This window comes from Muscardinus avellanarius, assembly GCF_963383645.1.
Source record: "Muscardinus avellanarius genome assembly, chromosome: 16".
In the NCBI taxonomy this organism is placed as follows: domain Eukaryota; kingdom Metazoa; phylum Chordata; class Mammalia; order Rodentia; family Gliridae; genus Muscardinus; species Muscardinus avellanarius.
The window spans coordinates 13,632,164-13,646,894 of NC_137802.1; the positions used below are offsets into that span (position 1 = coordinate 13,632,164).

The 14,731-nt window shown below is 42.4% G+C and overlaps 1 protein-coding gene across 1 annotated transcript in view; it reads right to left on the bottom strand.

The window, feature by feature from the left end:
- The window catches only part of GLP2R (glucagon like peptide 2 receptor), a gene marked incomplete at its 3' end in the record, with an annotated part of 81,324 nt that overhangs the window by 34,029 nt on the left and 32,564 nt on the right, over nt 1-14,731 (bottom strand). Inside the window, exons 5-6 of the mRNA XM_080713948.1 lie at nt 9,484-9,590; nt 6,803-6,956 (exon numbers count right to left, since the gene is read on the bottom strand). Of these exons, the coding sequence (XP_080570074.1) occupies nt 6,803-6,956; nt 9,484-9,590 (261 nt within the window). The remainder of the gene's footprint in view (nt 1-6,802; nt 6,957-9,483; nt 9,591-14,731) is intronic.

The following is a 14,731-nucleotide window of genomic DNA, read 5'->3' on the forward strand; positions in this document are numbered from 1 at the left end:
CTCCCAACCGTGGTGTTTACAAGCGTGAGCCTCCACACCCGGCTTTACATAGCTTTTAAAAACCAAATTCTTAGGCCAGGTGTGGTGGCGCACGCTTGTAATCCCCGCGCTTGGGAGGCAGAGACAGGAGGATCGCGCAGGTTCGAAGCCAGGCACGTGCGCTGGCTTAAGAGACCCTGTTTCCAAATAAAAATAGAAAATAGGTGTCTGGGAGTGGAGCCTGGAGGTAGAAAGGCTTCCAGGAACCCCAGTACCACAAAAAAAAAAAAAAAAAAACAAATTCTTGCCAGGTAAGGTAGCACAGGCCTAGAATCCCAGTATTTGGGAGGCTGAGACAGGAGGATCACAGGTTTAAGTCCAGAGAGCAGTACCTTAGTGAGCCTCTGTTTCAAAATAAATAAAACCTGGCATGGTGGCACACATTTGTAATCACAGCCAGCCTCAGTGACTTAGTGAGACCCTCCACAACTTAGTGAGACCCTGTCTTAAAATAAAAAAATAAGTGAACTGGGCATGGTGGCACACGCAGGCTTGTAAACCCAGTTTTTGGGAGGTTGAGATAGGAGGATCACAGGTTCATATCCAGCCTCAGCTACTGAGTGAGCCCCCCACCCCAAACTAGTGAGACCCTATTTCTAAATAAATAAATAAATGAATGAATAAATAAATAAATAAATAAATAAAATGAATAAATACAAAAAATAAAATAAAAATAGGGCTGGGAATGTAGGTTAGAGGTAGAATGCCCCTGGGATCAATCCCCAGTACTGCAATAATAATAATAATAATAATAATAATAATAATAATAATAATAATAATAATAATAAATAGGGCTTAGGGTGTAACTTGAAAATAGGATGTCCCTGGGTTCAGTCTTTAGTACCACTAAATAAACAAACAAATAAATAAATAAATAGATAAATAAATAGATAGATAGGACTGGGGGTATAGCTCAGTGGTAGAATACTCCTGAGTTCAATCCCTAGTAACACAAACACACAAACAAAAAGGCCACCTTCTTCCTTAACATTCTATATGCTTTTGAATGAACAAAAAACAGAGAATACACCATCAGCAACTGACCTTCTAGAAACACTTATGGGCTGTATTTTCAAACCTCAGTTCAATTAAGCAAGAAATCAGTAACTAAAAACAAAAATAAAACTTTGTATGTTAGAAACAGAATTACTAGTGACCTGGGAATCCAAGAAGAAACTCTAATTCCTGAAGTGAGTGTAAGGATATTGTACACCAACACTTGTGGTATACAGCCTAGAATCAACCTTATAGCCTTAAGTACGCTCATTAAAAAAGAAAAAGGCTAAAAATTATCTTCAGATCTTGTCAAAAAAGTTAAGGGAAAAGAATAGTGCATTAAACCCAGAGAAAACACATAGAAGGAAATAATAAAAAATAAAAGCAGAAAATAATGAAAGGGGAACATCAAATAAAAATAACAAGAAATGCCAAAAGTCACGGGGCATGGTAGCACACACCTGTAACCCCAGTACTTGGGAAGCTGAAACAGGAGGATCACAGGTTCGAGGCCAGTCTCGGCAACTTAGCAATACTCTCAGCAACATAGAGAGACCCTGTTTCAAAATTTTTAAAAGGCCGGGCATGGTGGCGCACGCTTATAATCCCCGCGCTTGGGAGGTGGAGACAGGAGGATCGCGCAAGTTCGAAGCCAGCTGCATTGGCTTAAGAGACCCCGTTTCCAAAATAAAAAAGTATGAAATAGGTCTGGGAGTGTAGCCCGGAGGTAGAAGGGCTTCCAGGAACCCCAGTACCACCAAAAAATAAAAATAAAAAATAAATTTAAAATTTTTAAAAAGTTTATTCTTTGAAAATTTCAATAAAATTGGGAAATTCTAGGCAAGGATAGTCAAGAAGTAAAAAAAAAAAAAAAAGAAAAGAAAAGAAAAAGAAAAAGAAAGTGGGGCTGAGAGTGTAGCTCTGTGGTAGAATACTTGCCTAGTGTATGTAAAGCCCTGGGTTCTATCTCCAGCACCACAAAACAACCTTCCTTCCTTCCTTCCTTCCTTCCTTCCTTCCTTCCTTCCTTCCTTCCTTCCTTTGGCGGTACTGGAGTTCCTGAAAGACCTTCTACCTCCGGGCTACACTCGCAGACCTATTTTTCTTATACTTTTTATTTGGAAACAGGGTCTCTTAAGCGAGCACAGCTGGCTTTGAATCTGCGCGATCCTCCTGTCTCCGCCTCCCAAGCGCAGGGATTACAAGCGTGCGCCACCACCCCCAGCCAAAAACATTAACTTTAAAAATTAAAATTAAAATAAATGAAGAAAAAAAGCAAAAATAGAGTCAGTATCAGAAATGGAAATGTGAACATCATTACAGATAAAGTTAAAAATATTCAAAGAAGCCAAGCGTGGTGGCACACGCTTGCAATCCCAGCGCTTGAAAGGCTGAGACCAGAGGATCACACAGGTTCGAAGCCAGCCTCAGCTACTTAGTGAGGCTCTCGGCAACTTAGTGAGACCCTGTTTCCAAATAAAGTATAAAATAGGTCTAAAAGTATAGCCCAGAAGGCCCCTGGGTCCACCCTTAGTACCACAAAAAAAATAAAAATATCCAAAGAAGCAGGGTATGGTGATGCATGCTTGCAATCCCAACATTTGGGAGGCTGTGACTGGAGGATTGTGGTTCACAGACACCCTCAGCTACTTAGCAAGGCTCTTTGCAACTCAGTGAGACCCTGTTTCAAAAATAAAAAGACAGCCGGGCGTGATAGCACAAGGTTGTAATCCCAGTGCTTGGGAAGCTAAGACAGGAGGATCACACAGGTTCGAAGCCAGCCTCAGCTACTTACTGAGGCTTTCAACAACTTACTTAGACCCTGTTTCCACATAAAATATAAAATAGGTCTGGGAATATAGCCCAGAGGTAGAAGGCCCCTGGGTTTCACCCCTAGTACCACCAAAAAATAAATAAATAAATAAATAAATAAATAAATAAATAAATAAAGGAAAAAAAATAAAAAGACTTAAAAATAGGGCTGAGGTGTAGTTCAGAGGCATAATGCTTCTGGGTTCCATTCCCAGTACCGCAAAAAAAGAAATAAATAAAAATAAATAAAATAAAAATAAAAATATCCAAAGAGAATATAACAAACAGTATTAGACCAATAAAGTTGAAAAGCTAGATGAAGTTTGTAGATAAGTTTCTAGAAAAAGTTATTACTACTATTGATACCAGAATAGAAAATCTTAATATAAGATTCACAATTAATCCACAATTTAAAACCTTCTAATGCAAAAAAATCTGGGTCCAAATGACTTTGCTTATAGCAATCTATCAAATATTTAAGAAAGAAATGACATAAATCTTAAATAAATTTCTCCAGAGAATAAAAGAGGAAATAAATACCATTTTGTTTTAACACAAATTTGATACCCAAATCTGATAAAGGCCCATCTTTGTTGTGAATGTCCGCAAGGAGGTGCTAAACAAAGCATGTTATTGGCAAATCAAACCCAGCAATACAGGAGAAAGAATAACTATTACAACCTAGTTCAATCTACTCCAGGAATGCAAGGTTAGTTTAAGGTTACTGGATTCTTAGCAGGATAAAGGAAAAACAGGCTCCATAGATGCAGATTCCGATGTGGAAAGCTTTGCTGCTTTAAAAATCTATAATTGTAAAAAGGTTTATCTAGTTTTGTTTTTTGGAGGTGTGTTGTTGTTGTTGTTGCTGTTGTTGTTGTTGTTGTTGTTTGCTGAGAGATGAAAAATTTCGAGATGGCGACCGAGAAAAGCGGGGCTTAAGAGCCCCGCTAACAACAAATATCCATTACCACAAAATCAGCGCCTTTCAAAGCCAGAAAACAACATCACCAGAGAAACAAAAAAAAATCACCAGGCTCCAGAGAGAAAGCGGACTGAGAACAGAGCCACAGAGGAGATCCTCACGCCCGAGGACGCGGCAGATGCGGCAGCAGCGCCATACTGCCGGCGATTTCACGGGACGGCCACAGCAAGCCGAGGGGAGCCGCTGCGGAACAGCCAGGAGGGATTTCACGGCGCAGAGGACATCTAAAGCTCCTGGTGTCTGAGCTCAGCACACGCTGCAGGGATTCAGAGTGGAAATCAAAACCAAGAAAAAAAAAAAAAAAAAAAACGCCAGCCCAACAGCCGAGGGCGTAGCAGCGGCGCCATATTGCCACCGGCGGCAGCAGCACCGAATTCACTACAGCTACATCTGCGTACTCAAGAACAGTGAGTCAAATTGCGGGCCACAGCGGAGAAATCCCAGTACTGTACTCACTGGGACTTGACCCAGTGGGAGAGGGGCGGTGGCAGTGATATCACACCATAGGAGAACGTGCAACCTGGCACCCCCCACGGTCTAAAGCAGCCTCTATCGACTCTCTGGGTCAGAGACTCTGTGATACAACCCAGTAAAGGAGTAGTGGGGTCTGAGATACCACAGACTCGAGATCCAGAGCACCTTAAGTGAAGTCATAGTGACCCAAGGGAAGAACCCAGAGAAGGCACAAACTTCCGAAATCATGGGAAAGAGGAATAACAATGGAGCAATGAATGCTCACAACCCCACAACATCAGAACCCGATAAAACAGAAAATCAGAGATTTCTAGAAGATCAAATCAGGAAAATAACTGTAGAAATAATAGAGGTGCTTCGAAAAGAACTCAGAGAGAGCCAAAAAGAGATAAAGGATGCAATTAATGAAGTAAAGGCCTCAATTCAAAGCACAAACAACCGATTAGAACACATGGAGAACAGAATCTCGCTCTTAGAAGATGATCATTCCAAAAATGAACGCATAGTTTCTAATCTAGGAAAAAATATCCGACAGCAGGAATCTGATATTGAAGAAATATGGGCCCATTTTAAGAGAGCTAACCTAAGAATAATTGGAATAGAGGAGGGAAAAGAAAGTGAAACCAAAGGGATCAACAATCTCTTCAAGGAAGTAATAGCAGAAAATTTTCCAGACATAGAGCAAGAGGTCGATACACAGGTCCAGGAAACTTATAGAACTCCCTTTAGACAGGATCGGAGAAGAGGATCCCCACGCCACATAATTGTCAAAATGACCAATGTGGAAGCCAAGCAGAGAATCTTAAAGGCAACAAAAACAAAGGGCCAAGTGACATTCAGAGGCAAACCAATTAGAATCACTCCAGACTTCCCAAACCAAGTCATGAGAGCCAGAAGGGCTTGGAGTAACATATTCCAAACTCTGAAAGAAAACAACTTCCAGCCAAAAATTTCCTACCCAGCAAAACTTTCTATCAAATTAGATGGAGAAATAAGAAGCTTCCATGACAAACAGAAACTGAAGGAATTTATGTCTTCAAAACCAGCACTAGAGAAAATACTCAAAGAGATTAACTACAAAGAAGAAATAGGTAACACACATCAGAACTAGAGAAACAAGATTTTCCATCCAACAGACAACTAAGATTGGTTATATGTGGAGATTCATTATTTATGTTAGTCTGTTACCTCTCTCTAAAGGGTATTGTTTGCCTTTATTGTTGTTAATTTTTAGGATTTCTAGTTGGAATATTAATATACCTTCAGATATAGCATTTGGAAATATTTTATCCCATTCTATTAGTAACTGTTAACTCTGTTTACATTGTCTTTGGATATACAATATGTTTTTTATTTTTTAGGGAGTTTGTATACTCTTCTGTTGCCTGTGCCATTGAAATCATAACCAAGAAATCACTGCCAATTTCAATGTTGTGAGGTTTTATGACCCAGATTTTCTCCTAAAAGTTTATAGTCTTAAGATTTATATTTAGGTCTTTTATCTATTTTGAGTTAATATTTGTATATGGGATTAGGTAAGGGTCCAGTTTTATTCTTTTCCATGTAATTATTATTTTTCAACAATATTTAGTTAAAAGATTATTATTTCTACCACCAAATGTTCGTGGAAACCTTGTCAAAAATAACGACAATATAGGGAAGAATTTAGGTCTAGGCTTTTATTTAACTCCAATGGTTTATATATCTGCCTTTAGAATAGTACTACACTGTTTCAATTATTGTAGCTTTATATGATTTGAAATCAGAAAATATATATCTTCTAGCTTTGTTCTTTTTCAAGATCGATGTGGGTACCTAGAGTCCATATTCCATATTAGGCTAGATTTTTTTTCTGAAAAATAAATATATAAATATATGATAGTTTCACCTAAAAAATAGAAAAAAATAGATTCTCTGGTAAGAAAGAAAGCAAAGAGAAATATTGAAATGTTATCTTTAAGTCATCAAAAGCTTAGTATCAGACAAATGAAACTGTCATGTGAGATTATCATTTTTAATTTTGGATAAATTGCTATAATACTAGAAGTCAATTACTAAGCCAAGCATAGGAGGGGGGGATAGGGAGAGAACGGGGTGGGGATCGGGTGGGGGCTGACTGGGCAATGTGTGCATGTATGTCTACAAAAGTATGTATCCCACTATGATGTATGAATACAATGCACCAATTAAAAATAAATATGAAAAAAAAAGACTCAAAAAAAAAAAAAAAGAAAGAAAAATTTCCCACCTGAGGACACACAGCCACAAGGTGAGTCCATCTGCCTCTGGATTTTTTTCACCTAGGCCATTCTTGGTCCAGGTGGTTGTGTTTGGGATGTTGTTGTTGTTGTTATTTTGGTACTGGGGGTGGAACCCAGGGCTGTTCTACCTCCGAGCTACACCCCTAACTTTCTATTTTTTATTTTGAAATAGGCTCTTGATAAGTTGCTGGGGGTCTCACACACACAGGCTGCCTCTCCCACCTGCTGAGGGGATTACCTCGGACACGTAGGACATCCACCCGCTCTCACTGTCGGGCCTCTTGGAGTAAGAGTTGTAGAAGACGACGTCCTTCACCAGCACAGCCAGGGCTCTCAGGATGAACGAGACGAACAAGTTCATGTGGATATAGTTGCGCGTACAGTGGAGTTTTCTGGGCAAAGAGAAAACTGAGTGTCCTCCTTCAGAAAACAGGTCCATGCCCTGCCCACCTGTGTATCCATCACTAAAGACAGAGGCTCAGGGCTGGACTGCTGGGCTATGTGGTCTCACTTCTCAGTGCCTCCTTTCTCTCATCTACAAAATCTGTAATAATTTCTCATCTATAATAATTACCACCTATATAACATCTTCCACACTCCCGGTGATGTTCCGTGTTATTTATTTATTTATTTATTTATTTATTTATTTATTATTACTTACTTTTTTGGTGGTACTGGGGATGGAACCCTTCTACTTCCGGGCTACACTCCCAGACCTATTTTTTATATTTTATTTTATTTTATTTATTTATTTATTTATTTTTGGTGGTACTGGGGTTCCTGGAAGCCCTTCTTGTTCCGGGCTACACTCCCAGACCTATTTTTTAACTTTATGTGGAAAACAGGGTCTCTTAAGCCAGCGAGGCTGGCTCCGAACCAGCATGATCCTTCTGTCTCCGCCTCCCAAGCGCGGGGATTACAAGCGTGCGCCACCACGCATGGCTGTTCCGTGTTATTTACATACGCATGGACTTGTGGGTACCCTTCTTCCTTGACAACAACAGAGGAGTGGGTGCTTTTATCATTCTGTTGTTTTTCTCAATAAAGGATGGAATTAAAGTGGCAGGATTAAATTGCCCATCCAATGTCCCAGAGCAAAGCGTGAGAGTTGAGATTCAAACCCAGCAACTCTGAGGCCGAAGTGTGGCTGTCCAAAACTCCATCGCTTCTGTGTGTAAGAGCATTTATCTCAGAGGCGCGCAGGGTAATTAAATCAACTAATTCATATAAAGTGCATGTAATCGGTGCCCGGGAAAATGTCAGCTGTCATTACCTCTGCCCAGGTCCTCCCAGTGGTCTTTATCAAAAGGCCCTGTGTGTCATCAGTCTCTCCAGCCGAAAGGACCCCTTCCACTACAAGGCTCTTTCTGATGTACATACCCCACCCTCTGCTTGAGAGCTATTGGTACTTTCTTTTTTCTTTCTTTTTTGCAGGACTGAGGATGAAACCCAACCCAGGAGCATTCTACTTCTGAGCAACACCCTCAGCTTTATTTTTTATTCTTTATTTTGAAACGGCGTCTTGCTAAATTGCAGAGGGCCTCACTACAAAGGCTGAGGCTGGCCGTGAACCTGCAATCCTCCTGTCTCAGCCTCCCGAGTACTGGGATTACAAGTGTGCGCCACCACGCCCAACTTTATTAGTACATTTTTAATTTCCAAAAGGTATGTGAGGCCGTTCCTTGTGTTTTACAATGTCCACATCCCTCTCCCCAACTAGACTGTGGGCTGTTTGAGGACAGGAACTGGGCCATGTTGTTTTTTTTTTCTGATATCAAAGGCCAAACAGACACCAGGGTCGACCCAGGCTCAACTGTAGTTACTCCCTGCAGGACCCGGCAGGCAGTCCTCTTCTCCTGGGTTGGTTCTGGGATCTGGGGAGGTGCGTGGAAGGAGGGCAGGGATAGTCGGGGGGCACAGACTGTGAGATGCTGCCATAACGCAATCATCACTTGTTCAGTGTGATAAAGGGTCCAAATTCTGCTTCAGGAGCCGTAGAACATTCTGGTCTCAGGGCATCTAATGACTGGGGCTAGCCGAATCCAGGTGGGAGTTGCTCCGGAACTAGCTAGCACCCAGGTCTGCAGGGACCTATCGGGCCTTTTACAATGGTGTCCAATGTTCATTGGGCCACGTGGCGCTCACTGCTGTTCCCGGGGCAGCCTGGCAGGGCTCCCCCATGGCTCTATCAATGTCTCCCTTGGGTGATGCTAAAAATGTGATTTAGTAAAACGCCCTGGGACCCTGGATTCTGAAAGACAGTGCAGGGATGTTAAAAAAAAAAAAAAAAAAAAAAAAAAAATCTTGGGCCCTGGACTACTGGGCTGGGATGCTGTAGTCAGTCATGTTACCTCTCCGTATTTCAGTTTAACTCATTTATGAAACGAGAACAGTGCTAATGCTGACCACCCCCTAGGATTAGAATTCACTTTCATTCAAGTTAGGAGGAGATATAAATGGCTTCGTGCATGGAAAGCTCTAGAAAGGCACTCGTAGGTGACTGGCAGCCAACTCTGCACCTTGCAGAAGTATCATCGTCCCTTCTCTGTAGGAAAATGCCTTCGAAAAACAGAATGGGCCATGAGCATCCCGGGATTTAGACCAGGACTGGGTGCACAGAAGACATGTAAGCCACGAGAGGCAAAGGCAGTGTCAGGAATGAGTAACAGATCCCAGTTCTAACTGTGCATCCAACTGGCCTATAGCCAGCGGCACCTCAGCGCCTCTCACTGGATCATAGACACCCCGCTCTTCCCCTTCGTCCGCACAATGGGACGGACACTGAGACTCTTAGATCACTGCCAGCTCTGGCAATCCCTGCCGTCATCCAGCCCAGCCTTCTACTGCCTTTCTAGAATTAGCCCCGGAGCAGATTACTTGATCCAGGCCTGGTCCTGTGTCCGCAGAGATTCCACTCACCGAAGAAACAGAAGGAGGGTGAGAGCCAGGAAGAGGGAGGTGAGCGAGAAGGCGTATCCCACGGTGTAGATCAGCTGCAAAGTAGACAGCAGGGCATAATGGTCCACCTGAACACAGAGGAAGGGTAGACACGATGAGCCGGACACAGCCTACGCTCCCCAGCCCCACACCCAGGGCCACCAAGGGACGAGGCATAGACGGAGGCACGCCCTCGTCCTCCAACATATTTTTATTTTGAAACGGGGTCTCGCTAAGTTGCTGAGGATAGAAGGACTACGGTCCTTCTATCTGGACCTCCCAGTCCCAATATGTTGTTTTTTTTTTTTTTTTTTTCAGTACTGAGGATGGAACCCAGGGACATTGTACCTCTAGGCCCTATTTTTTATTCTTTCTTTCTTTATTTATTTTTGGTGGTACTGGGGATGGAACCCAGGGGCCTTCTACCTCTGGGCTACAGGTTCAGACCTATTTTATATTTTACTTGGAAACAGGGTCTCTTAAGCCAGCTGAAGCTGGCTTTGAACCTGTGCGATCCTCCTGTCTCAGCCTCCCAAGTGCGAGGATTGCAAGTGTGTGGCGCCACGCTGAGCTTTTATTTTTTTTTTTTTATTTTGAAACAGGGTCTCATGGAGTTGCAAAGGGTCTCACTATGTAGTAGCTGAGGCTGTCCTTGAACTACGCTCCTCCATCTCAGCCTCCCAAATGCTGAGATTACAAGCGTGTGCTACCACACCCGGCTTATTCTTTATTTTGAAACAGGGTCTCATGAAGTTGCTGAGGTTGGCCTTGAACCTGTGGCCCTCCCGTCTCAGCCTCCTAACCCCAACCTGTTCTTAAACCTTTCCTTCCTTATTCTTGCTGACACCCAAGCAGGGTGGCTTGGACTGCCCTCTGGCATGTCTCAACGGCTAAGGAACCCTAATGTGTGATGCTCCCACAGTGGGCCTCACGCCCATGACTGGACCCACCGCATCAATGCAGCCAAAGTTGCAATATCTTCAAGGGATGTGTCCAGGACCAGCGCATGCCTTAGGAATGAGGACAGGCTCCTTGGCCCTGGGAATGTTGTCCCCGGGTCCTGCTCCCTGGGGATGGGGCCAGACTTCTGTCTAGATGGCTTCTTCCTAAAGCCATTTTCCATAACTGCTCTCATTGAAGACGGCCCAGTGGAATGCTGTGATATGTGATATTTTCTCTGAGTCCCAGCACAGCCCGATTGCAACTGGGGGGGGGGGGGTTGTTCATTAGAATTGTTCATTAGAAATTGTAAGTTATTGGAGAACCTCATGGCAAGTGAGAGGCAGCCAGTCACAGAAAGCGAGGAACCATAGGTTTCCTCTCATCTATGGAAGGTCAGGAGTAATCGGGATACAAGAGGGATTTTAGATCATGGAGAAGAAATCCCTATGGAGGGAGAGAGGTGGTCTAGGGAAAGGTAGGGATGGGGGAGAAGGAGAATTAATTCAATTAATTCTGTCAGCGTTATATACATTTGTGAGATACCAGTGCCAATCTCAGTGTCTTGTCTGGGGAAAGGGAGTGAGCTGGGGTAGCCGGGGGGTAAAGCTCACCAAATATTGTTTTTTTGTGTGTTTTTTTTGGGGGGTGGGGTTTTTGGTGGTACTGCGGTTTCTGGAAGCCCTTCTACCTCCGGGCTACACTCCCAGACCTATTTTTATATTTTTTATATTTTTATTTGGAAACAAAGTCTCCTAAGCCAGCACGCACGGCTGGCTTCGAACCTGCGCGATCCTCCTGTCTCCGCCTCCCAAGCGCGGGGATGACAAGCGTGCGCCACCACGCCCGGCGCTCACCAAGTATTGTATACGTGGTTGTCACTCCCGCTCTGGACTTCACTATGATGTGAGACTACAATGCACCAATAAAAGTACACACGAAAAAATAAATTGTAGGTAATGAAGTGTAATTTTCTAGAGGATTCCCACCGTCTCACTTGGTCCAGTGTATCGCTGTCAAGATTATGTTTCTGAATAACTTTTTGTGTATGAACACACAGTAAATACCTATTACCTGCTAAATTACATCTTGGGCTTTTCTGCATAACTCTTTTTATCAGTTGTTGTGATGTATAATTAATGGGCAATAAACTGTACATATTTAAAGTATAGCTGGGCGTGGTGGCGCACGCTTGTAATCCCAGCATTCAGGAGACTGAGACAGGAAGATTACAGTTCGCGGACAGCCTCGGCTACTTAGTGAGGCCATCTGCAACTCAGTGAGACCCTGTTTTAAAATAAAGAATAAAGCCGGGCGTGGTGGCGCACGCTTGTAATCCCCGCACTTGGGAAGCAGAGACAGGAGGATCGCGTAGGCTTAAGAGACCCTATTTCTAAAAATAAAATAGGTCTGGGAGTGTAGCCCGGAGGTAGAAGGGCTTCCAGGAACCCCCGTACCACCAAAAAATCAAACAAAATAAAGAATAAAGCCGGGCATGGTGGCACATGCTTGTAATCCCCATGCTTGGGAGGCAGAGACAGGAGGATCACGCAGGTTCAAAGCCAGCCTCAGCTGGCTTAAGATTTCCAAGTAAAATATAAAATAGGTCTGGGAGCGTAGCCCAGAGGTAGAAGGGCTTCCAGGACCCCAGTACCAACAAAAAATAAAAATGAAAGAAAGAAAGAAAGAAAGAAAGAAAGAAAGAAAGAAAGAAAGAAAGAAAGAAAGAAAGAAAGAAAAGGGCTGAGGGTGTGGCTTGGAGGTTGAATGTCCCTGGGTTCCATCCCTAGACACACAAAAAATAAATAAATAAAAATAAAAAAATAATAAAGTATAAGACTTGATAAATGTGTATAAGTGCACACATACATCTTTGATGTTTATTGCCATACTCAAAATAATGAACATTCCCACAACCTCCCCCAACGCTTCCTTGGGATTTTTGTGAACCTTCTCTTCTTATCCCCGTCACCCAAGCCCAAGTACATACTGTTCTGCTTTCTGTTCTTAGAGATTAGTCTGCATTTCCTAAAACTTTCTATAAATGGGCTATTACGATATGCAATCTTATGTCAGATTTATCTCCTTGCAGAATACTTATTTTGAAGTTTACCCATGCTGAAACATGTATCAGAAGTTCAATCCTTTTCATTGCTGAGTAGTATACCACAATTTATTTACCCACCCACCTACCGATGGACATTAGGATTGTTTTCAGTTTGGGGCTTTGACAAATAAAGTTATTATTAACGTGTCTGTATGAATCTTTGTGTGGACATAGGTTTCTGTTTCTCTCAGATTAAAGCCTGGAGGCAGGGCGTGGTGGCGCACGCTTGTAATCCCCGCGCTGGGGAGGCAGAGACAGGAGGATCGTGCAGGTTCGAAGCCAGCCGCTGGCTTAAGAGACCCTGTTTCCAAATAAAAATATATAAAATAGGTCTGGGAGCATAGCCCGGAGATAGAAGGGATTCCAGGAACCCCAGTACCATAGAAAACAAAACAAAACAAAACGGTGGGGTAGTATCGTGGATAGTTTGACTTCTTAAGAAACAACCACAATGTTTAAAAAAAGAATTCCCACCAGCCATGCCTGAGAGTTCCAGCTCCTATGAATTCTCCCAACACACCATACAGATCCATCCTTTACATTTCAGCCATTCTAAAGGGTTAATAGGAGTACTTCATGTGGTTACAATTTATAGTTCTCTGATGAGTAACAATGTTCAGGATCTTTCTTCCTTCATGTACCATCTGTATATCTTGCTTAGTAAAGTTTTCCAGTATGAGTATCCCGCCATCTTGTCAAATAAGTGTTTTGCAAGTATCTTTTTTCATTCTGTGTGTTTCCCTTTTATTTTCTTAGCATCTTTAGAAGATGCAGAAGCTTTTGATTTTGGTAAAGTTTGTGCCTTTCTAGTTTATAATTTTGCATCATATACATAATATTGGTAGTACTGGGGATGGAACCCAGGGGCTTTTCTACCTCCGGGCTATACTCCCAGACCTAATTTTTACACTTTACTTGGAAACAGGGTCTCACTAAGTTGCTGAGAGCCTCACTAAGTAGCTGAGGCTGGCTTCAAACCCGTGCGATCCTCCTGTCTCAGCCTCCCAAGCGCGGGGATTACAAGCGTGCGCCACCATGCCCGGCTGCATGTTTGTTTTTTTTTTTTTTAACTTTACTTAACTCAAGATCAGTAAAATTTTCAGGCATGTTTTATCCTAAAGGTGTAGTAGATTTAATCTAACATTTAGTTCTGGTGAAGGTTCACAATGCATTTCTAGTTAATTTTTATATATGGCACAAAGCAAGAACATTTTTGTTCTTGTTTCTGTCTTGCATCCAATTGTCCTGGCACCATTTTTTAGAAAGTATATTATTTCCCCATTGAGTGACCTTGCATTTTTTTTTTAAATAAATAGACTAGCCAGGCATGGTGGCACACACTTGTAATCCCAGCATTCGGGAGGCGGAGACTGGAGAATCATGGTTTGCGGACAGCCTCAGCTGCTTAGTGATGCCCTCTGCAGTTCAGTGAGACCCTGTTTAAAAAATAAAGAGACTAGCCGGGCGTGGTGGTGCACACTTGTAATCCCCGCGCTTGGGAGGCTGAGACAGGAGGATTACAGAGGTTCGAAGCCAGCCTCAGCTACTTAGTGAGGCTCTCGGCAACTTACGTTTCATCATTCTTTATATTTCCCTTTATGCACTGTCTTGATTATAGTGACTTCCCAGTAAGTCTTAAAATCAGCTAATGTTACGCTCTCGACTTTGTTCTTTTCAAGTTTGTTTTTATTATTGTATGCACTTGTATTTTCATATAAAATTTAAGTCATCTTTTCAATTTCTACAAAAATTCTGCTGGGTGTTTTTATTAGAATCGCATTGAAACTATCGACTTATTTAAAGAGATTGACATCTTAGTTATATTAAGTTCATGAACATAGTATACTCCTCACTTTAGTTAGGTTTTCAGAATTTTTGCTCAGGTCTGGGTGTGGTGGCGCACGCTTGTGATCCCAGGACTTGGGAGGCTGAGACAGGAGGATCGCACGGGTTCAAAGCCAGCCTCAGCTACTTAGTGAGGCTCTCAGCAACTTAGTGAGACCCTGTTTTCAAATGAAATATAAAAAATAGGTCTGGGAGTGCAGTCCGGGGGTAGAAAGCCTCTGGGTTCCATCTCCAGCACCAAAAAAAAAAAAAAAAAAAAAATTGTTTTGTTCAGCAAAATTTTCTAATTTTCAGTTTTCCTTCCCATCTTTTGTCAAATATATCCTCCTATGTTTCACA